Source organism: Oryzias latipes, chromosome 14, assembly GCF_053564925.1.
Source record: "Oryzias latipes strain Hd-rR chromosome 14, Olatipes_Hd-rR_3.1".
Classification (NCBI taxonomy): Eukaryota; Metazoa; Chordata; class Actinopteri; order Beloniformes; family Adrianichthyidae; genus Oryzias; species Oryzias latipes.
In genome coordinates, this window is record NC_136250.1 from 5,582,483 (window position 1) to 5,606,180 (window position 23,698).

The 23,698-nt window shown below is 38.7% G+C and overlaps 2 protein-coding genes across 4 annotated transcripts in view; one reads left to right on the forward strand and one right to left on the reverse strand.

Annotated features, from left to right (window-relative positions):
* Positions 1-10,525, reverse strand: part of acsl6 (acyl-CoA synthetase long chain family member 6) — a 35,824-nt gene extending 25,299 nt beyond the window's left edge. The window contains exons 1-2 of one of the 2 annotated variants that reach the window (XM_004076100.5): positions 10,312-10,525; positions 9,995-10,242 (exon numbers count right to left, since the gene is read on the reverse strand). In XM_004076100.5, the coding sequence (XP_004076148.1) occupies positions 9,995-10,040 (46 nt within the window). In that variant the 5' untranslated portion in view covers positions 10,041-10,242; positions 10,312-10,525. Of the gene's footprint in view, positions 1-7,099; positions 7,248-9,994; positions 10,243-10,311 lie in introns of those variants that run through there. The other variant, XM_020708665.3, reaches the window with a different exon arrangement.
* An 8,463-nt stretch (positions 10,526-18,988) lies between these two features.
* irf1b (interferon regulatory factor 1b) lies at positions 18,989-21,708 on the forward strand. Of its 2 annotated transcripts, XM_004076099.5 has the most exons (10): positions 18,989-19,141; positions 19,672-19,764; positions 19,917-20,016; positions 20,100-20,267; positions 20,402-20,439; positions 20,612-20,744; positions 20,845-20,961; positions 21,069-21,097; positions 21,292-21,382; positions 21,494-21,708. In XM_004076099.5, exons 2-10 carry the CDS (start codon positions 19,678-19,680, stop codon positions 21,610-21,612), a joined length of 882 nt encoding a protein of 293 aa, XP_004076147.1. In that variant the 5' UTR covers positions 18,989-19,141; positions 19,672-19,677; the 3' UTR covers positions 21,613-21,708. The 2 variants fall into 2 exon arrangements, with proteins under 2 accessions (XP_004076147.1, XP_011481468.1); XM_011483166.4 differs by lacking the exon at positions 21,292-21,382.
* Positions 21,709-23,698: the final 1,990 nt, after the last annotated feature.

The window sequence follows — 23,698 nt, forward strand, 5'->3', positions numbered from 1 at the left end:
GCCATTTAGTGACCAGTTTTAATGTTTGAAACGTAATTTGGATTTCTATTTACGCTCCAGGTCTTTACAAAGTGTTTGTGCTTTTTACACATTCCAGAAAACATGACTCAGACTGCAATCTAACAGCCGATAAATAAAAGCATTCCAATTTGTCTTGAAGGCACACCTTTTTCCAACTAATCACCATCCAATGCAGCATAACCAGTTAATGAATTCAGCTCTAAACTCCACATTACAAAGCTGTGCTCAAAACCCTGTGTGTGTCATGATGTTTGCATTTCTTGAATCAAACTGATCCAGACTGACTTCACTTCCCCTCATCACCTGATCTGTTATGTGTAAGGCGGCTCTGACACGTGACACCACAACGACAGCGCTCCACAGCTACAGCCCATCAGCTGCACCGCTTACAGTTTGGCTGCATGTTACCTTCAGGAGCCCTTTGGTGAAGTCCCACACACCACTTTCCCAAACACTCACCTGAATCCGCTCACAGGCAAGTTTCTGTTGAGATAGAAACCATCGACCGTGACCGAAAACCCACAAGATCCCGGTGATGAGTCTGAAAACAGGACTGCATCTTTAAACCGCAGGATCCCCATGCTACTTTCAGCTGTGCTGGTGCTCAGATGTTTCCTCTTTTTTTATTTAGGCTTTTTGTTTTATTTTTTTTTACATCTATGCAGTTCCAGAAACAGCAATGGGGAATTAAGAGCTTCACTAGTGCAAGGAACTAAAACATGAAACTGTAATTGAGGGAGAATTTTTTGCTGGAACAAGCGTTGGTACTGAAAGAGTCGTAATGGCATTAAGTTATAACAAAGAATCCAGCAGATTCAGATATTCAAGATAGAAACACAAGAAAAAGATCATTTATCAATGCGCTTTATCTTTAAGGTAACTGTAATAGTGAATAAAATAATATAAAAGTGACATATTGAAAAATGTGTTTATGTTATATTTGGAACATATCTAACATTATTTCAGCATAACCTTAAAGTAACATCTTTCTCAGAATGTGTAGCTAATAAAATTGTAGTTTATATATAAATCTGAAGAGCTGTGTAAAATATTTTTGCCATTTTTAAAAAGCAAAAACAAAATAAAAGCTAATGATTGACACTTTTTAATGTTCTGTTCTTGCAGGTCACGCAATGCATCTGAAATAATAAAGAATCCTCACTTCTAGCCATCAAATTCGCTTTTTTTTTAAATAGGTTTATGCACAATGTGGAGACATTTCCAAGTGTTGACTATAATGGTGCCACGTTTTTGTCGTGTTGTGAAGTGTTCTGGTTGCAGGAAGCCGGTTTGTGCTGGTTTGTAATAGAAAACAAAAGCTCTTGACCAGCTCTAAATATAGACAGACTGCATAACCCACTGACACCGCTGTGCACGGAGCTGGAATGAAGGCGTGCACAGCTGACTTATTAAACATCCCATTCCACAAGTACACACAAACGCACTCACAATCCATCTCAATCCGGAGAAAATAAAGGATTAGATGAAACAGGGTGTGACACAGTTGCAGTAATTACGACTAACACTAGTGTTCAGAGCGGCTTTGTCATCACTTTTGAAATCCTTTGAATTAAAACACTTAATTAAACTTTAGTTAAAAAAAATGAATCAGAGGAATTCCAGGCGATAAATCAATATGATTTTTACAACGTATAACATCCTTAGGTTGGAGGTTAGAGATTGCAGCAGAACTTCCACATGTTAAAAAGTGATATGAAGGGAAATCTGTAGAAGAAACTATTTTAGGAGCTAAAAAGGCATTTCAGTCATTGTGGGAATGACAAGCTTTCTGAGAAAAAATTAATTATTAATATAATAATATAAGCTTCTGTGAAAGAAAAACCACAAGTCCAAGTTTTCTGATTTTATCATTACGAGCTGTCATTCTCTGCCCTTGAACAAAGTCTGTAGAACTGAACAAGATATTTGAGATGTACAGGTTACTGCCCTGAAACAGCAGCAGGAGTGATCACTGCTACCTAATCCTTGTTTTTTTTTTTTTTTACTAAGACAAAAATGTTTTTCTAATAGAAAAGACCAGAAAAACTGCAGATGTAACAAAGGTCTTCAGTTCTGAAGTTTTTAGTACCAAAATACTGTGTTATTTCAAACAAAAGTTTAAGTCTCAGACAAATGCACATTGCATGAATATTCTCTGACATCATCCATCAATGATCTTGAAGTGGGAGTGTTCACAGGAGCTTGCCCCGCCCCACACAAAAAGGATCCCTTTGGATCCCTTTTTTTTAAAGGGATCCAAATCTCCAAAAATTTGAGCTCTATAGAAACTTCAATAGAACCAAAACAAAACACATAATGAGAAATAAAAAAAGAAGCAATTTACACCACAACGATCTTTAAGAGCAGACTGTAGTTGTGTTGTTAAAGCTGACTCTTTAACATAGGAGTCAATGAAGATTTGCTCCCTCCTGCAACCTGCCCCCAGTGGTCTTGTGAGGAACTGCAATATCCGGCATTTCCTAGTTTGCATCTCCCACCTGATCTCTAGCTATGATCTTCCTGGCAACAGCTGAGTACCTGATTTAAGTGACACCAGCCAATCAGAAGCTCCGAGGACAGGGATTGGAGAAAAAGATCCACAACAGTGTTCACTTATTCCTGGCTGAGCTATAGTCAGAGCAAAAAATGACTTGGAGCTTTTTAAATGTTGGAGGTCAAAACAGCACAATTATAAACTTTTTTTTTAAGTAATGTTGAGCAAAGATAGACTCAACTTGGAAGCAAAGTCTTGGAGATGCTTTTTTTTAAAATTGAGAGGACTGTTTTGATTGATTCAGCTCTGTTTCAAAGACACACCTGCATTTCCAAGAGCATCATTCTCAAAACCTCAGGAGAAATACACAACACCAGATCGGTGAACAAGCCACAAGATCTCTTGGAGCATTCACGCCCTTGTGGGACGGGGTATTATAGGACACGAGAGGCTGTTCTAACCTTTAGTGCCTCCATGCCAACCATCGCATCTGCATTTTCTTGGGTGTGTTGACATAGAAAGTGTCTAATAAGTGTTGTCTTAGATCTATTAAATATTGTTTTATTACATTACACCAGGATTAGTATGAGCCAACTGGTAGATTTTCCTTTACTGTTACTTTCTTATTAGCAATATTAATAAAGGATTCTTTAAAACTGTGACCCAAAAATCAAGATTTGAACTGAATCATGGGAAAGTGAATTCCCGAAGCTACGTTCACATCGCCCCGGCAACACGCGTTCTATGCAAACGCTCATAAGTTTCTGTGTTCGAAACTCCAACATTCATGGGTAGACACACACATTTTTAGAACCGGTGTCGGGTTTCTACGTACAAAACGCGCAACCACGGAATATGTGTTACAAGTTAAACCAGGTCAGACCTTAATCCCTTTAACTTTGACTCAGATACCAACTATTTGAAAATTGATCATTTAGGAGATGTCAATAATGCGGTTTGTACCCGAATGTAATTATACCACAACAAGTCTTTCATTTATCTGAATGGGGCTGTGAGGGAAAAGGCCTGGAACAAGATTCGCTAGGTTTGCACCAAGTCGACATTTTGCACCAAGTCTCTTCCTCTTAATAGATACAACATCTAAAGTGAAAAATGTGACTCGCTTTGACAATATAAAGATCTAATCTCTGACAAAGACTTTCAATTCAGTTGAATACCACAGATAAATGTGCAAAAATTCCCCAGACGATGCCATCAAGAAGTAAAGAAAAAACTAAAAAATATGAATAAAATAACAGTACAAGTTATGTTTTAATGCACAGTTCAAGCACTGCCTAATTAATTGTGGCCTAATTTTATAAAATAGTGCCTATGTTTTGTGTTCCTGTTTATCCAAGGCTGCATTAGTTTGGATTTTAGGCTCCCCTGAGGACCAGATAGTTTTTTATTTTTGATGTCATGACATGAAAGTCTTCCAAGTTGAAATGGGAACTGTTTGTCTTTTTCTGTTCTATCTTTGTTGATAATAAACGATCCTAAAGTCAATGCCAGAACGGAGTATGGGAGATGGGGGTATAAAGTCTTCCTCAAGGTCTTTTCTTTTCCCACCATTTTTTGGACTGATTCCACTTTCTGAAGAACAATTTGTGATGTGTAAATCAAAAGGGTTTTAAGTGAATGAATGAGAATCTCATTTGGACATTTGGCACTTTGACTTAAATAATTCTGCAGCTCTGCTTGGTCCTCAGCGCTCTGCCCTGCAGTGACCAGAATACAGTCCAACCCGAGGATGCACACGCAGCTAAACAGGGATGTCTGCAGACAAGCACACTCAAAAAGACTGTTGTTTCAGCTGGAGAGAATAGATGAACAGCAGGCAGGCAGCCCGCCGGCCGGCCACTCAACATGCACATTGACCTTGAACAGCAGGAGAACTCAAAGACCTCTCCGTTTATTCATTTGTGGAATTTAACCTCGAAATCATTCACTTTCTGCATGCAGTCATTTTTTGGTTGTCGTGGGGCTAAAAAGCATCGTTCTTCTATGACGGCAGCCATGCGGATTCAGTGAGGCGTAAAGTGCTGGAAGCATTATCGTCAGGAAACAAGATGTGAAGTGCTGAATAAGACTTTCTGGAGTCCAGCTAATAAATAAAAAGAAAGTTTGAGTTTAATGTTTTGGTTTTAAATACTATTTAATATATTATTAAAAGTAGTTTAAACATGTGAATGTGTATTTGGAATACAAAGAACTAATTTTCTAATGAATTTACTATGCATTTCTCGAATACATAAGCTTGAATCATTTAATTATTTAAAAAAAATGTTTTTAGGTTGTCAATGGTTACAATCATCTTAAATGCAAGAGTATTTTGAAGGCTGCATCGCAAAAAAACAATTAAAAAAATAAAAAGACAATGACTGTTGTTACTTTCACTATTCAGACTGTGTATAGTAGGTCGTTCACTTCTATAAGGACTGGACATCTTTACAAGCGTTTATGTTAATTCCAGTTTTTGTGGCAACAACATAAATCCTGATTGATCTGTGTGAACGAAAAACATTTTTAAAGGTTTTTCCACATATTTGACAACATTTACACATTTTAAACCAACCCTTTATTGTGTATTTCTAGTGTTCTTTGAAAAACAAATCTCATTTTAGGGTGTAAATTTCCCTATTAATGGGTTTTGGTCTGTTGGGGAAAATAAATTTAGATAAATTAAATAAATTAAGCCGAAAGGTTCGTTTCAAAACTCTAACTTTTTGTCCTCACTACAATGCTTTCTGAGCCTCTCTAGTACATTGAAGTACCTTTCTGTAGAAAGTACTGACGTTTTCATCATACTTAATGACCCACTCCAATGAAAATTCTGTTTTTGGTGTTTTAAAGATGTTCTTGTTGCATTTTTCTCCAGATAGAGTGCATATATAAAGAAATTCAATCTTAAATTTTCAATTTAGAGCATTTCTTTATTCAAATCATTGTGAATCAGAAACAGACAAAAAAAACACCATTTGAAAAGATCTGCATTGACGTAGAAAATACGCTGGGCGGACCACCGGCTCCCTGCTCTGTACTGTATGTGTAACTCATACAGTAAGAGAAAGAACTGAATAAATATCAAGACCGGCCCGGAACCAGTCCACTCCGGGAACAGATTGTAATCAGACTGAGGAATCTCAGAGCAAACCGAAGCTCAGTCGGATTGGAAACGAACCAAGACCACCTCAAAAGACGGGTCCGAGAGCGGTTCCTGGTCCTGGACCAGAGTCCCCTTGGGTGTGTTCAGATTGAAAATTAGATCCTGATTATCAGGGAAAACAAACTCTGGTTCACTTTAACCAAACCAAATGTGTCCAGTCTGAATACCCCCAAACTCAAAGTTAGTTTTATTAAATTGGCAGACAGTCCAAAAGCAATAAAGTTAAAATAATGACTCGGAGCGACCTTTGGTAAACTGAGCTGAGAAGCCTGGCAGATGTGCACCGTCAAGTACAGCTCTGAAGGAGGAGAGTACTACACGCCGCATCTATTGTCAAACAATGAAAGTGCATACAGTGTATGAACAGCTGCATTAGTCTAAATAAACATTTGAGCTTTTCATACATGTGGGCGGTTGTACCTCAGCAGGGGGCGGGTCTTTTACAGAGCCAGGTTTAATGTTTCAGCCGAGACACGGATCTGTTCACCAGAGAGTATGGCATTTACAGCTCCTAATGAGCATCCAGGTCTTTGTATTATCACAAAATATTATGACCTTCCTTTAAATGTAACAAAGGCTCGCTGTATGCTCACGTACACTGTGGTGCCGAATTTTATCAACGATGTTAAATTCACAGCCACTGTTGGAAAAGGCTGCATATGTTTCAGATGTGGGGACATGGTAGAAATCAGACACTGAGCTCTTGTGAAAGTGCAGCAAAGCTTGTTCACATCTCCAGCTTCTTTATGAAGGATTTTTCTTTTCCTTCTTTTGGGAAAAAGCCTTTGCTATGAGTAAGAAGAAGGATAGGTATAGAGGCAGACGCACTTCCAGTGTCTTCTGAGGCTTAAGGTGGAAGGAACTCAACCTTTCGTACCCAAGTCCCGCCCCATCGGCCCATACGATGTCCGTCACCAATGATTAGAGTCCAGCGTGGGAGATTACAGCCTATTAGCACAAAGGCAGATGACCAGCAGTAACCTCCCGACAGCACTCTCTTATATATTACTCATCTTAAGAAAACCTTCTCTGTCTGTATTGCAGTTTGACTTGCATCAAATAATTCCACAATGTTAGAGCTCTCATCTTATAAGTCATTCTGAAACCTTCATAAAATCGCGAAGAAAATCTAATAAATAATATCTTATATATTTTTTTTCAAAATCCCCTTTTTTTGCTTTGACTTCTCTGATCACCACTTGAGAATTTAAATCTTTTTTTGTCATTGCCCTTGAAGGACAAGCAGAAAACAAATAACTGCAGTTTTCCTACATTAAATTAAAAAGCAAAATAATTAATCTGCAAAGAAAAAAAATACTACATGTAACTTAAGCAGGAGGGAGAATGCAGGGTAAAAAGGGGCAGCAAAGGAAAACTACATTGACCCTACTTTGAAAAAATAGTAAAATAAGACTTACAAATATGTTGGACAGCCAGTGAGGTGCAGGTGTGTGCAGGTGTGCATCTGAACGCCCGTGTTCTGTGCCAGAGGCCATCACACAGATATTACATGACCCCCCTGCAAACTGGCGATTACCTTCCTACTGGCACAGATTAAGCTGATGCAAGCAAGAGAAGGGCAACGAGAAGCTATGGCCTGGCTTTGAGCCTGGCAGGCTTCCGTATCACACCACCGTGAGCTCAACAGACACTGCACACTCACCACACCCGCCCCTCCCTCCCTCCCTCCCTCCAACCACCACCGCTCAGCCTTTTCTCCCTGAACATAAGCTCACCGTCTTGCTCTCGTTCATGAAAGCGATACAGACACTCACACTCGCTAAGGTGATTCAGGCTAAAGACGAGCATCAGCAGCCACATGCATGCAAATAGCATCCCAGCTCACATTGTTGCCTCATTTGTTTGATTTAAACAAATAATGATGACCGGCTTTAGAATGCACTCAGTTGAATTTGACTAACAAAGTCAAATGGATTATTTTTTTAAGCATTAGATTCCGACTTTCTATGGACTCACAGAAAATATTTATTTTTATAGATAAATGCATTTGCATGTAAATTCTTTTTTATGCACAACTTTAATCGTTAGCAATAGCAAATATGATCAATTATTTAACAGAACCTTTTTATTATCTGGACCTTTTGGGGACATATTTTTGTGCTAAAAGCAAAAAATATTACCATTAAAATGGCTGTGCAGCTGTGTATACTGCTTACTTTTTTAAGTAAATCTTTTTTTTTCCTTTAAATCAAATGAGAAATGGTAGTCATGTTTGTAAGATTTAGCAGACCTTAATTTGAACAAATGTGGCAAATCAAAATTAGCAGTAATAATTAAAAATAGAAATCAAAATAGCCAGACATACATTGCAAAAGCCAGACAGTCTTCATTCAGCACTTTAGACCAATCGCAGGAGAAAAAGAGAGAGTCAACACAAAGGCTGAAAGATCTATTCAATCATCAGTGGGAGAGCTGCCATAAGGCCCTTAGATTATGCTGACTGGCCAATGTTTATGAGAGATAAAATGTTTCAGTCTGATCATATTTCAGTTGTGCATTTGTCAATTTGGAATTTGATTGTAATAAAGTCTATATTTAAACCAAATGTTCTCAATGGGTAGACATAAAGCAGATTCAGTCAGTTCCTTCATATAAACTATAGTCAGACGCATGAGATACACATGTAGGAAACAGAGTTTATTTAACTAAACTGTATTCTTGAGTCAAACTATATGCTTGAATATTCAAATATTTGCTGATTGTTTCCAGCCAAGTGCTGTACTAAACCCCCTTTCATCTTTATAATATATTTAGGAAGGAAAGGAATTAGTTTTCACTCCGTGTAGGGCTACACCAAAATTAATTATTTATACTGAGGAGCACAGGCATTGACATACAAAGACAGGTGGGGAATGTCATGGATCCTGTTCGGCCTCTATTAGCTTAGCGACAGTATATTTCCTTTTTTTTTGCCTTTCCTAAATTCCCTAATGCAGCCCTTAATATAGTTCCATCAACAAATCAAAGCCACCTGCAAAACAGAAACTTTTTATGCTAAGCAATGGCCAGATCCCAGAGATCCCAGCTGTCACTGCTAAGTGGCTCCCTAGCAACAATGCCTTGCACTTGCTATTAAGAAAGCTGTAGGACAAACTGGCACTAAGTACTAAAATGCATTTAATTGATTTTATTTTATTAATCTGTCATGGGGTCTAAGTTGACCACTGGCTATAACTTTACAAATATTTTTTTGCTAACTTTTTATTTAAAAAAAAAAAAAGAAAGGCGCTTTACTAGATGTTAACTTTAAATATCTTGGATTACATGCCGACTTAAATAAAAAAATGTAAAAAGATATCTACAGCTTTTTTTGTAGAAAATTAAAAGTAACAACACCATAACCTGCAAGTTAGTGAGTTTTAAGCACAAAGTTTATAAAAACATCAAAGCGGTTGAAGTAGTCTTTAGAAAGGGGGTGCTGGGAGGTGCAGGACCGCCCCGTGCTCTCCGTTTGCCGGTAGGACGCAGGATTTCAGCACCCACGCTGCTGGACAGCTCCGACCAATCAGCTGCGCCCTTTTGCCGCACGTCATCGCGCTTCATCCCTCTCATCCTCCCTCCCTTCATCAAGAAGGCATGGAGGACATCTCAGGCAGAATGCTGACTTTCAAAACCGGCGTGTTTTGTTTCAGCCTCAGACAAAAAATAAAATAAAATAAAAAAGAAGGTGTCTGAAAACCCACAGGTGGATGTGCGGAAATGGGAAGGGCCGGGAGATGTGGGCCGTTTTAAATGATGTGTGCCCGGCGTCACCGCACAATGTCACACGACCTTAGCAGCTGGCAGGCCTTGAATGCACATGTTTATCCCATCTGACTCAGAATGAGAACAAAAAGCTTGAAGACAATCGTCGCTATTTGGCGTTTTTTTTTAACGATTAGCGTCTGTAAAATAACGCTGAGGACCCAGAGTCACATGATGAGAGGTAGCTAGGCCCACCTGAGCTGAGCACAGCCCGGTTCATTGTGCCGGTAATCGAGGGTTGTGGGTTTTTTTAAGGGGAAATTGACTAGCATTGGTGATGTGTCAAAAACACGTGGAGGCTAAGACGAGCTCCAAACATCTCCGGCATCCTGTCGTTCCGCGAAAAGCAGCAATTAAAACAGTTTGGTTTTGTAAGAATGCGGAACGAAAATGGGGCTTCCGTAGGAATGAAAGCATCACGCATTCCCCCTCCTCCTCTTCCTCCTCAGTCGCATTGAGGCAGGTGCATCGTCTTTTTAGCCTTTAGCCGCGCTAAATAAAACCGTCCAAATGAACGAGAGCAATGCGGATGTGACCGTCACACTCACCTAAAAGAATCCAAAGCGACCCAGACACCAACACGAATGCGAGCATAGTATCTGTCTCATGGGGTCGGAGTTCCGGCGCAGGAGCGGCTCAGGGCTGCGGCGTGGACTGCAGCAAGCCGCCGACAATCTGGGAGATTAAGGAGGAGCAGGAGGGGTGGGGAGTGATGCTACACTTCTGAGTCAGGCCACAGTGGGGTATCCAGGCAGGAGATGGGAATGTCAGGCGGTGCTCGTGGTGCAGATGTCCCCTGAAAGAAAATAATAATAATAATAATAATGATTAAGCTGAATAACCTTTCTGCAGGTGGATTTTGCACCTTGACTTATTGTTAATTAGGGACACTTGCTGCAATGAGGATTGCATAGAACATTAAATTTAACACACAAATATTTTAGGGTTTATTATAAACTAAGACTTTAGTTTAAATGTCTAATTAAGCTGCATTAAAAGCCATGTCACTTTATTTTATGCCCTTCAAAGTTTATGTTTTTATTTTTAAAGAACATCCAAATGATCCCCTCTCTATTAAAACATTTTATTTTTTAATTTATTTGTACATTTATATCGAATGGAGGAGGTGTTTGAAACATCACGCCATCTCTGCAGCTGAGCATACGGAGTAATTTTGCATCACGACCACGTGGTGCGTAAAGACACTCCCCGTGTACTAAAGTAACCTTGAGCATGGCTGACACACAAACACAGAGAGAGAGAGAGAGATAAGTGGCGTGATCAGGCAGAGGAGGTGAGCTTTGAAAATGCTAATAAATCCATCTTTAGGGTACAAGTCGCCTCATAAATATATGAATTAAAAAAAACAATAATAAGGGGGCAAAAATATTTAAAAAATATTTATTTGACCAGTTTTCTTTCACAAAATGGGAAGACCCAATTCCAATTTTTTTTACCCGTATGCGACCTGCATCTGATCTTTTCATTACAGTCTGAACGACGCAGATCCAATCTTTTCAAATGCGACCCAGGTCACTTGGGTATGTGGTCCTGAATACAATACGTATCCGATCTTTTCAAATGCGACCTCCGTCTGACCGGCCAGGCCACATGAATCCGACCCGTACGTCATTGATACGCTACAAAAGTCGTCATTCTGCATTTAAGTATAGGCGGGAACGAAAACCTTAACATCAACCATGGTGGATGATGGTGTTGAGACCACTCAGGGGAAGGGAAGCGAGCTCACCGATTGGATTAATATTTGGGGTGACAGCTCTATTCAGGCCAAACTCCAGGGCTCTTATCCCAACCGAGCGGTTTTTAAAAAAAATTTCCAGCGAAATGGCCGAGCGTGGTGTTGAACCTTCCCCTCGATTACTTTTTTTTCTCCCTTTCCGACCGTGGACAGAAGCACGGGGGACCCAAGGCGGATCCTCCTCTGGGGTTCACTTCCCCGTTCGGACCCTTAGATTCTCCAGAGTGGGTTAATAAAGAGTCAATTATAGCTTTTATTCTGGGGGAAGCCTTCTTTTATTACCATTCTCCTTCCTCCATAACACACAACATGAGTGTGCGCCCCACTGCCCCCCTCATTCCCTCCTGCGCTGCAAGCGCTCTCTCCTCTCTCTTACACACACACGCGCGCGGCCTCAACACACACACATCCCCATTCCACAACAGTGGGTACAGACGATCCTGGCTCCAATGCCTTCTTAAAATGAGAAGATTGTAATTGTACTGGCTCCTTTGTAAAAATAAATTTATAAATGCAAAAAGAGCTCCACTGTTGACAACACTGTTGTTGACATCCATTGTTAACGTTAGCTACTTCCACAAACAACGAGTGACATCGTTCACTGTTGATTACTCTTCTGCGCATGCGGGTCACTTCTGGGTCATTTCACGGTCACACAGGAGATCACAAAAATTTGCGTTTAACTGGAAATGTGAACGACCTTGCAAAAGAAAAAATGGGATTTAACAAAAAAAATCAGAAATGAGCATTAAGCCCTGCAGTGTGAACGTAGCCAAATATTGCTTAGATAATTTTTGCCAAAATACTTTTTTTTTTTTTAGCAATTATGATCTTTGAAGAACCAACCCAATGAAAATCGTGTCGTTTTTTTTTTTTTTACATGTTCTAGCATTATTCTCATGATAGAGGGCTTAAATGAAAATAAATTAGGGATTAAATTGTGTTTCTGAGTATTTTTTCAAATCATAGTAGGAACAGACCAAAAATGTGTTGGAAAAAACTTGTAGGTATGATGTATTCACTTCCTGCTCTGCTTTATTCTGATGCATCCATTCGTAAACAGATTGATCCATGTTCGTCTTTTTTTCTCATCCCGGGCTGGTATCTGACTCAAAGCTCTACAGCTGGATAGCTTCAATATTGGTCATTATTTTTGTTGCATTGCTAATGTTAGCTTGAAGTTGTTAAGGGCTGTAAGCTAGTGGGAGAGAGTGTAAGCAAAAGGCATGATGGGAAATGCAGGCTTATTACCCGCCAGCTTAGAGGTGAATTTCTAATGAATTATTGCCGCTCTGCACTGACTATGACCCAGAAAATGGCAGGTTTTTGCTTAAAAACTGCACAATCATAATTAAAAGACCACTGGGAACAATTCTAAAATAGCTTAAAAGATGAAAGGAGTGGGACTTCAAAGTCTCATTGCATAGCTGTTGCTTGGTTGTTCTATAAGAATGTTGGTGTCATTGTAATGGAAAGTCCGTTGGAAAAACATCCTGAAAATATAACACAAAATTCATTCATGTGGCATGATACTAAATAGTTTCGATTAGTTGACTAAAATATATACTTTCTTGTTGCATGTCAGACCTACCTGTAAACAGAAAACATGATCTCTTAGCAGAACAAAGGCTGAAGGAATGAGGCGTTTGAATTTGATTGCTTGGTTTATTTAATTAGCAATAGGATCAAAGTGCACACAAAGAAAAAAGTAGAATAAATAAAGATGCTCAGGAAGTAAGTACACAACTGGTACACAGTGACATGTAAAAGCTATTGACACAGGGCACCATGTCTCTCCCTTTATTTCTACAACTCCTTTTTTTTTATTAGAGAAAGAGGAGGATCAAAGGAATAAAATATGTGAGCCGATATTTTCATTTGATAAGGTAGCTAACTTGAACTGCAAAAAAACATATGCAAGAAAACTGGTATTTCAAGCCAAGATTTATTTTTTTAACTTGTGTCAGAACACAATAATAAATATCTTATGCTCAAAGTTGCCTCAAAGTCAGGAATACATCGAAAAAATTAATCAACGAAAACACGATTGCACAACAGGAATTTCTTGGTATTTGTGTAAAATTATTTAATTTGATTATTTATTTAAAAAGATGGTCTTAACACAAACAACCCTGAGGTAACTAAACCTTATATTGTCTGGAGAGAAAACACATAGCTCCTGCTGCTCCATTTCACTTTGAATTTCTGAAGAAGTTTTTCTTTTTTTTTTTTTTTTTCCAAAATATGCATTTTGAAAACTACATCACTTTGCTTATCTTCTCACTGTGGGGATTTGGGACGCCCACACTTTTATAAACAATGTGCCTCCTTTTGAGCTGGAATTTCAAAAATCTAAGATCTCTCATCCTTCAAGCATGAGTCATATTATTTTCCCCAACAGTTGCTCACGTCCGTCTCTTTTCAAAACAAATGTGGTGCCAATTGGTAATTGATGTGTTGCTATCAGTCCTTATATGTGATGATAAGAACTGTCGACTCCGCCCTTCGCTTCTGCCTTTTTTCAGTTTGAAACAGTTGAATTAATTCACTGTTTGTTTAACTGTAAGACTGCCCCGCCTTAAACCACAATGTGTATATTTGTCTCCAGTTCTCGACCGGCCAGCCTGCATGTTTCAAATTTTAATTCATTATAGTGTGACTTTGACCTGAGGTGGCCCATTGACTAATTGCCATTTTTCTGAAGGAACTTTTAGCATTTAGAACATTTTTTTAAGAGGGGAACTTTTTTCTAAAATGAACACTGACTCCTCTGAAATCATTTCTCTAAACAAAATCCCCTTTAGTGGGAACCTTCACCAAAAATGCCTTTCCTTCACAGGTGTTTTAACGGGGAGGAAATCAAACTTAAGAGCAGTTTCCATCAATGATTGAAGTCTGTATTTGTCTTAAAATATTGGAGGATGTGAACAGGGAATTAACATGCGTGTGAGAAGCATAGCATGGCATTAAGGAAGAGACAGACCCTTTACGTTGTTCTATTTTTTCTATTTTTTTTTATTTGATTTGATTTGATTTGATTTATTTATTTCAAGCATTGTAGTCAAAGCAATAAAGAATTCACACATATTTGTCAAACTCATTACAAAAATGATTAAATGCATAGATTAAAAAGACAGAAAAGAAAACAAAAATGTCACTTAAATCATATATGCTTAATTAAATACAGTGATCATTAACTAAAGTATAAGTAGAGTTTGATTTATTGCTTGAAAAGGAGTGGGAAGAAGCAAGCTTATATAATCCCACCCCTACTGAGTTCAATAATGTGATAGTTTTACAGTTTTTGTAATCCATTTATTATCTATTTATTAAAAATGTCACAAAAAGAAAAAAATAAAGGACACACAAACACAATACTGCCTGACCCAAATTTCAAGCATCCCCAACAATACTTTTGAAAAAAAGGTCATTTTGAAGCAAAAGGTAAATACAAAAACAAAACTTTAATGGAGAAACTATAAAGCCAAGGAGTTTTTTTGTGGTTGAACAATACAGAAAAAGCAGGCTTGTTTTGGTTATCTGAAGATAAAATTTTACGTTGGCTTTTTGAAAATGAAATCTTTTGTTTGGCAAATTTTGTGTCAAAGGCATGGACAATAAGAATGGACACTTTGTATTCTGTTAGACTCTGATTAAGGGGGTTATTGGATTTTTGTGATGGGCATGTATCTTTATGTATTATGTATTTTGTCTTTCAGTGTCATATAAGCCCATGTGGGCTGGGCACATTAGTGCATGACACTTAAATAAATCAAGTCAAATCAATCGGTAAACCACAGCAAAATTATTTTTTACAAAGCTCTGCAAATACTTCTTGAATAAATTCCTATGAAACACTTTAGAAAGAATAAAACAGTCTCAAGGAACCAAAATGCAGCGTTTTTATGTTTGAAGCTGTTTTGTTCAAGACTTTTTTTGTTGTTGCTCAAAATAAAAAGTCCCACGAAGATAATAAAAATGAGCATCTCTGTTAAGAGGTAATTTAATTTATAGTTTTAAATGCCACATGAATAATATGTATCTAGAATATATCCAGTTAGGTAAAAGAATCAGACTGTACCATATCGCCACATAGTTAGTAGAATCTTTGTATCGGTTTATGGACCATGAATCAAGATGTGTATTGAATCCTGTGAGATGGAAAGATACACAACTCTTCCTTGTGAAACTTTTTATGAAATCCAAACAGTGCCTGTTTAACCCTTGTGGTATCTTAGATGACCCCACCCTTACATTGACGTGTTCTCCCTACCATGACAAAGATGGATAAAGGTGGAAAGATTTCATGTAATCCATGGACACCAGTGAGGATCACAAATCATTGAAGAAAAAAGGTTCAGAGCACCTTCTAGTGGGTCTAGATGACCCAACTCCCAATGGTAAAGTGCCTAGGGGAGCACAAGGGTTAATGGGATGTGTGTGTGAATTTGATCAGAGGACAACACACTTCAGTGTCAGTACACTCATGATACTCCTACTGTTCCTGAACTTGTATGACATACAGTAAAGTATTCCCACTGTACCACAGCTAATAAGAGGGCAGCTTCATGACTCATCCTCTGTCTTGTTGATATTAACATCTGCTGTTTAGAGATATTGGAAATATTGATACAAAATATTTTCTTCCTGCTTGAAAAAAAAAAGAAAAATAGTTGCATGCAGATTTAGTCTTTAGGCCTCAACAAAGCCCATCAGGCCGAATGGTTTCCTTAAAAGTCTCCCACCTCATTGATGCTGCACTGCAAATAATGGCTTTGACTTGACCCAGTGTCAGTGAGCTGTCAAAACAGATGGCACTGTGTGTGTGTGTGTGGGGGGGGGCTGGATTCTCAAGCTGCTTTCCTCATGCTAAAGCCTCAAATTACTGTTTTATCCTGTCAGGTGGCCTAAATAACTTGATTCACTGCTACTGCATGTATACGTGCATGCGTGCATGCATAAGGATGGTGGATCTATCAGGAATAATTTGTGCAGCAGAAATATGTTATTTAGCAGAAACCTTCAAAAATGATCAAAAGTTGACTTAAAAAACTGTAATCGACCTAAAATAACAGTGGAGCTGCATAAAAGCTGTATTCTTTTACGACGAATGTCAAAGTAAATTTAAATTTTCTTATCTACATTTTCATAAATAACTTTTTTGTAAAAATAACAAAACAAAACAAAAACAGTAAAATAGTTTTACTCCACCATCATTTTGACTTTTATTTGATTAGATTTATGATGCAAAATCCGTACTCGTGTTACTGTGACTGTTACTCTCTAGTTAAGATTATTTTTTATTTATAACATTGCCACTTTTTATTGTAGTCATTCATATCACTATATTAGCCTATAGGTGTTAGTAAGTAAAAGTTACAAAAATGATCATCATCAGCTAAGATTTTTGCCAAAAAGTCTTGTTGATTGATTGAATGCCTTTTATTTTCAAACACAAAATTCGGTAAAAAAGTTAAATAAACATGATAAACAGTGGAGTGAAGAAAAATAGTGTTAATTCCCTCCCCAAATCATACTATATTTTATGCATTTTACAAATAAACATACAATAATTAGTCACATAAACACACAAAAAAAGAAAAAAAAAAGAAAACATCAAGGTATCAAAATGTCCCAAAGATGACTGTACAGTCTTTGTCCCATCTGGCTCATCATTTTCCAATTTGTATGTTTCCAAAATTTTCAGCTTGTATTTTTTTTAAATTATTTAATATTCTTAGTCATATTAAAACCTTCCTCCGTGTTTTTCACACCCGCAGCACACAGACAGAAATGTATGGATACTTTTTTGTGTTATCCTTACACAAGGTTGTTTAATGGTGAGTGGTAAATGAGGTGTACTTGTAAAGCGCTTTCTACCTTCCTCGAAGGCCCAAAGCGCTTTACAGTCACAGACCTATTCACACATTCACACACTGATGGCGGCTCCGCTGCCAAACACTGGCACCAACCTTCCACCAGAGGCAAGGTGGGGTTCAGTGTCTTGCCCACTACGACACATGGGTGGGCAGGGCGGGAAACGAAGCTGCAGTCTTTGGATCAGAGGTCAACCGCCCCACCGCTGCATCATGGGTAAGAGTATTTTTTATGGAAGGCTTGAAAAAGTTTGACTTTGATTTTAGAAAGCTGACTGATGATGAAAGGGGGATCAATTTGACATTGGAGTCATAATTAACTTTAAAAAATGAAATATTTGGCTATAAATTGTTTATAAAGGGTTTAAATATTAAACTTTGGTATTGCTAGAATAAGAATGTATTGTTCAGAAGTTGAAAAATATGAAAATATTGAAAATTTTTGCAAAAAAACAGCAACTGTGGACTATTTAAACTCTTTCTTCTTATGTCAGCAATTTCCAGAATATATACATAAATATCATATTTAAATTGTTATTGAGTGCATGATCAATATGATCAATAGGACTTCTTTTTTACTTTTGCAAGAAAGTTCTCAGGTGGGATCCTATAATTCGTGTTTTTTTTTAAATTTCATTAGTGTTGTTTCAGTTTCATAAAATAACAAAAAGTCGGGATATCGGGAAGATCTTCCCCTAGAAATCCATGTGCATCCTTTAATTGGGAAACCCCACGCACGGATTGCCGACCAAAATTCCACAGGAAAATTCCCTGCTTTTCCCTGGGTGGCACGCGCGCTCTCAAGCAATGCACTTGACGCGAGGGCGTGGGCACGCGCCTCAGTGCGTGGGAAGCCCCTAGAATGGACAGCAGTCTGAATGCGGCAGCCGTGGAGTTTCCCCCACTCTCCCAAGGTGCAAATAAAAGTATTTAGTGAAAACAAACACTCTAAAGGAATTAAGGGCCTGCGCCATGTGGATGCTGACAGGTCTACGCATTACACTCTGACTTCACGACTTGGTTTACAGGGGAAAATATCTCACGAGGAAACGCTTTATGCTTACTTCAAGTGTTTGTGGAATGCGCCGCAGCTTCCGGGTATCATTTTTCCCGCGGTCTCAAACGTCTCACCACAAAGCACGTGTCAGAAGTAAAGCCAATGCGACGCTGCCCCCAGCGGCGAACATTATTACTACACCATTTCTTGTAAATGCCCGACTTCTCTGAGGCGCTGCTGTTTATATTAAAGGGCTCGTCTCGTGTAGATCTGTATCTTGCCAGGTTGAAGAACTCATGATGCATCATCAGCGTGGCTGTGCGGGCGGAGAACCTCACAACCAAATATCGGGGCTTCTTTTAATTTAAATGCACTTTTTTCTAAAAAATACAAAAATGAAGCACGTTTATAACATGCATTATATCTTCTCTTTCTGTCCAATTAAAATAAATAAACAAATAAATAAATATATTTACTTATTTTTTTCTTTTCTTTTTCCTTCCAATGTGTAATAATGGTCATGAAACATCAATATAATAGAACAAGCAAGGATTGACACTGTAAGTGATACTGTCTCTTTAAGTGAAATAAAACACCTCGGGTATAATAATTTATGTGCGCAAGTTTCTGCAGAAATGTATACAAAGTGTGCACGCCAGCCGGACGCATGTAAACTGCGGATGGGTCCGGTTATTCAGACCACCCTACAGAAAATAAAAACATATATAGGCTACGTGCAGCGAGCGAGCTGCTGAAGCCAAGCCTTTTCATTAACTTCCCTCTTGGCACCGGCAGTGCAATTTCTCGGAAACAGATCGGTAATCGGCAGTAGCGCATGCGCACTGCGCTTAACTTTGGGGAAACCCAACAAACTCAACTGGGATATAAAAGGAGGACTGTGAGGGGTTGAGTGATCACTCTTGATCAAGAAAGACTTGCGAGAGGATAACTTAAGGATAACTTAAGGACAAGAAAAGGTTCTGGGAAAGAAAATCCCTCAACTACTTTGGACATTTCCCTCATTTTTTTTCCTGCAGCAAGAAGCAAGAAAGAAAACTAAACTGTAAGTAAACAATACATTCATGAAAGTGCACTTTCTTAGTTTGTTTGATATATCTGAATAAATGCGCATGGCATATGACAGGAGCGTGCTTGAGTATTCATTTAAAACGACTTTTCTCAGGCTTTTCGGTGCGCTCTGAGGAATGGACATGATTTGCGCATCTTCACAGTGAACACCACAGGATCTGCGGCGCACTTAGTTATTTTTACGCGCATTCTCTTTCAAAACCCCAATTCAACATGCAAAAGCTCATTTACAATTACGTCTTCGTTAAAAGCCACAGATTTTTTAATCTTGTGCCGTTATTTCATTTTTTTCTAACTTCACATCGACTCCCACGCGTAAACGCCCCCCTTTTCGCGCCCTGCGCTTCCTGGTGAACTCCTCAACCTCTTGCGCGGCGGCAATAAATCTCGAGCCAAGGCGGATGTGACCGTTAATGTGCAGTTAACAACGTGGATCTGACACAAACAGCAGTATTTCTCTGGCTGACAAAACGCTCTTCCCCTCTTGCTCCCTGCACATTTTAGGCAAGCATGCCTGTGGCGAGGATGAGGATGAGGCAGTGGCTGGAGAAGATGATCGAGTCCGAGAGCATCGACGGGCTGCGCTGGGTGGAGAAGGTGAGGACTGGAATCTGCTGCAAAGACAAGTCATGCAATAAATAAACAATTGTAATTCAAAGAGTACAGTAAATCTGCTGTTGCTTCGTGGAATATTTTAGATCTTAATTTGGACATAAATCTAAGCCCACCATTTATTTCTGTTATCACAGGATAAGAAAATCTTCTCGATTCCCTGGAAACATGCAGCCAGACACGGCTGGGAGATGGATAAAGATGCATCCCTGTTCAAAGAATGGGCTATCCACACTGGTAAGGAGGCTAAAAACTTTACATTATCTTCTTAATTATCTTAAAAAGACGTTTTTAACCAAAGTTTTTGATGTTTTCTGCAGGAAAATATGTCCAGGGTCAGGCGACTGATCCCAAGACTTGGAAAGCAAACTTTCGGTGCGCAATGAACTCCCTGCCTGACATCGAGGAGGTGAAAGACAAGAGCATCAACAAAGGCCACCAAGCTATGCGGGTCTTCAGAATGCTCCCCATTTCTCCCAAATGCAAAGGTGAGCAACTGACACCAAATCTTTGATTGCTTTATTGTGGTTATTAATGTTGTGCAGCATCTGTGTGAGATGAGCTGGCACTAAAGAGTTTTGATTCCAATCATCCTAAAGATTTGTTTCTTCTCTTTTCACAGCCAAAAGGAGCAAAAGTGAGGCAAAGCACAAAAACAAGGTAAATAGTTTTACTGTTGTTTTCGTGGCTGCAGAGGCACTTTATTTGCATGTAGTCAGATGCCCATCCAAATGGTGCCATTGACCCACATAGTGATATGTAAATAGGTACCCAGGCAGGAAACGTGAGCAAGACATGTAAGATGTAAATTTATTCAACCTTATCTCCATAGAAAACATCTGTCAAGATGGAGGAAGACAGCGACTACAGCGACACACAGTCTCCTGTCAGCACATCGACGCAGGAGTCCAAGTTCTGCACGCAGGAGAACACAATCGACAGCACCGCAGAGATCGAGCAAACAGGTGAGGAAGAACATACTGATGAGCTGATGGGCGTTTTGAAGCTCCAACCTTTCCACGTGCTAACTTGTGATACCTTTTTATTTACTTCTTTTTCCTGCAGAATTCCCTTATGTTGGGCTGTCTGAAGTACCAGATTGGTCTTTGTCAGTTGAGATTGGGTCAGACCCGTTTTCAGCGTTTTCCCACAGATTCGAGGTTTCCCCCGAACACAGCCCCAGTAAGTTAGCATCTTCAAACGTTCACGATTGTTTATCGGATCAAATCCACAGACCAGTGTACTCATTTTGTGCTTCTCTTCCTCTTCCTTTGGCTGTGATCTTCCAGACTACGACTGCTCCCAAGATATTATTGAGGTAAGCATGACTTCTGACTCCTCCTCCCTGCCTGCATGCTCTTTTCATTGACAGGAAAACCCATTTTTGTCTTTTACTTTTCCTGTTTTTATTTTTTACATTTTTTTAAATAAAACACCCAAAAGAATAAGTTGACTTACTTGATGTGATAAATCAAAAACATGGATGTACTCAATTGGATGTTGCTCTTACAGCTTTGCAAGCAACTCGAGAAAGAGAACAATGGGTTCCTGAGCAATGAAGCATGCACCAGTCCAGGAAGCCTGTGGAGTGAATCTTCCTCAGGTAAATGTCCCTAGCTGATGAATGAACGGTGCAATTTAAGATTACCTTTGATCTACAAGCAGATATCCCATCCTCACATTCACTAACTGCATTTTAATTTCCATTTCCCAGTCGATGAACTAGAAGACACGTCGTTCTACACGCCCCAGTACACGACTTTGGGACCAGAGTTTTCCTGTCAGACGGACAACTTGTGGAAAAATTATTATCAGTACCCTGCCTGCCTCTGAGGTCTCCAGGAGAGGAGTGGACAGGACGCTTCTTAGACACAATGGACTTTTAAGAGCTTTTTCTGATCCACCTCACTTTCCCATTTGAGCGCAAGCCCCCCCCACCCCCCCAGGCTTCCCTCAGGTGTCCACACAGTAAGCTAAATCACCGCCCAGCCTAGCCCATGGACTTCTATTTGTTTGGTAGCAGTTAAAGAGAGTGTGATCATCTCTCCGGCCCCCCTAATGTGAAGAATGAAGACATTGTTGACTGGATCAGAGCAGAGTTGCTGTTCCCTTGTAGCGTAGGTACATAACTCAACCCACTGGTAGTTAGAAATATACACCCTCTGCTAATGGAAATAGACTAACTCTCAGTGCATGTGGTATGCTTCTTAATTGTCACAATCTCTTTTTATCCGTTATGTGCACTTAAACTTGTCTATCTAAAATGGGCAGAAATGCATTCTTACAATACAAAAACAGCTTTCCGTGGTGCTTAGGTGTGAGCTCAAGGCAAATGTAAAATATTAATGTACATAGTTGTTTGGTTTTTGTGTTTTTTTACAAGAAAAATAAAAATATCTTGAAAAAAAATATGAACACTCTTTATTTACAAGCAAAACAAAACGGTGAAAAAAAGAGTTTGCTCAAATCCATCTCGTCCTTAAATGACTTGACGTTTGATTGACTGTAGCTGGCATGACTTTAAGAATGTGGATGATTTTCTAAAGTAGTAATTATTAAGTAGATCCTTAGATCATATTAAATTACAGAAAAGAATTAAAAAGCCAGAGGAAGGAGAAGCATGCACAGTTGCTCTTTTTTTTTTGGGATTCCCCTGGAGTCCCAGAAGTCGCTAAGGGGAATATCAGTTAATCTGTCACATTTACTGTTGAGACTTATCATTGAGAAGGAAGACGAATCAAAAGCCAGGGCGGGCAGATTTGATGAATTATTCCTGTTTTAGTAGATCCTTCAAAATAAACCTGAGCTTTGGCAAAAACCTTTTCAGATGACCCAATGGCTGGCATCTATTTGATTTTTTTTTTTATCCATGCAGCCTTCCAGTCATTTTAAGAGCCTTTATTTTGAAAAGCATCAACAATTTTCTCCCCATTCACGAATGTTTATCCAAACCCTCACAACACTTAAAGTATGTCGCTCAAAGACGCTGTTTTAGAACCTGAATTAGTTGTTGGATAAATACACTTTGCCGGTGTGTCCTGTGGTTTTATAACCTTGGAGTGCAGGGAAAACAAACCATTTCCAGTAAAGCTGATAAAAGCCAGAGGTTATGGCTGCAGTCAAGACACAGTTCACTCAGAAGGCATAAACTTATGCAACTTTATTAAGTTGGCAAACCTTAATAAGGGACAATCACCTTTCATCTGTGAAGTTTACCCACACAATAATGATCTGGGCAGAGTCTGCTTCATCAGGTCACCACCTGCCACGTTTATTGAAATAAAAAGTGTTTGACACCATTTGAAAGTAAGGTGAGAATTATCTTAAAAACCTACTATATTAGGAGCCTGCAAGGCATTTTAATGTTTCCTGGAAGGTTAAAATGTTTGTTTCTGCAGAGATGGTAAAAGTGACTAATTCCAGTCTTCCAGATTCCACTCTTTCCAGCGCTAAGAAAACATTTGCAGAGACAGATTTGAAAATTTAAAGCTTTTATTGCATCTTTTATGACAAATAACACTGTTCACATCAACAGATTTCTACACTTTTTCCCTTGAAAGCATTCGCTTGACAGTATAATCTATATTCATTTCCTTTTTTAAATTACTGCATTTTTTCCGTTTACAGTCGTTACGCATCAACAAAAAGATGTAAACAAATCCCAGAAAAAAAAGGTTGGGTAGGACAATTCTGATATCAAAACAAGTTAAATATTTAAATAAATAATGTGCTAGTACTATTATTTCTGTAAAAATAAATCTTGATTTGAAATGTTGGCCGTGAATAGCCCAATATAAAATAGAAGGACCAACAGAATTCATTTTCTTATTTTAAAATTTGTCAATCAACACAAGACAAAACGCATAAGAAAGGACATTTATAGCAGGAATAAATGTTACATTTTTAGGGGCTAATTTTA

Excerpts from the sequence above, each read along its gene's own strand:
- irf1b (XM_004076099.5), top strand. The coding sequence starts at position 19,678 with ATGCCTGTGGCGAGGATGAGGATGAGGCAGTGGCTGGAGAAGATGATC. Across the intron at positions 20,017-20,099 it reads AGAATGGGCTATCCACACTG|GAAAATATGTCCAGGGTCAG; the intron begins GTAAGGAGGCTA and ends TGTTTTCTGCAG. Across the intron at positions 21,098-21,291 it reads GCTCCCAAGATATTATTGAG|CTTTGCAAGCAACTCGAGAA; the intron begins GTAAGCATGACT and ends TTGCTCTTACAG.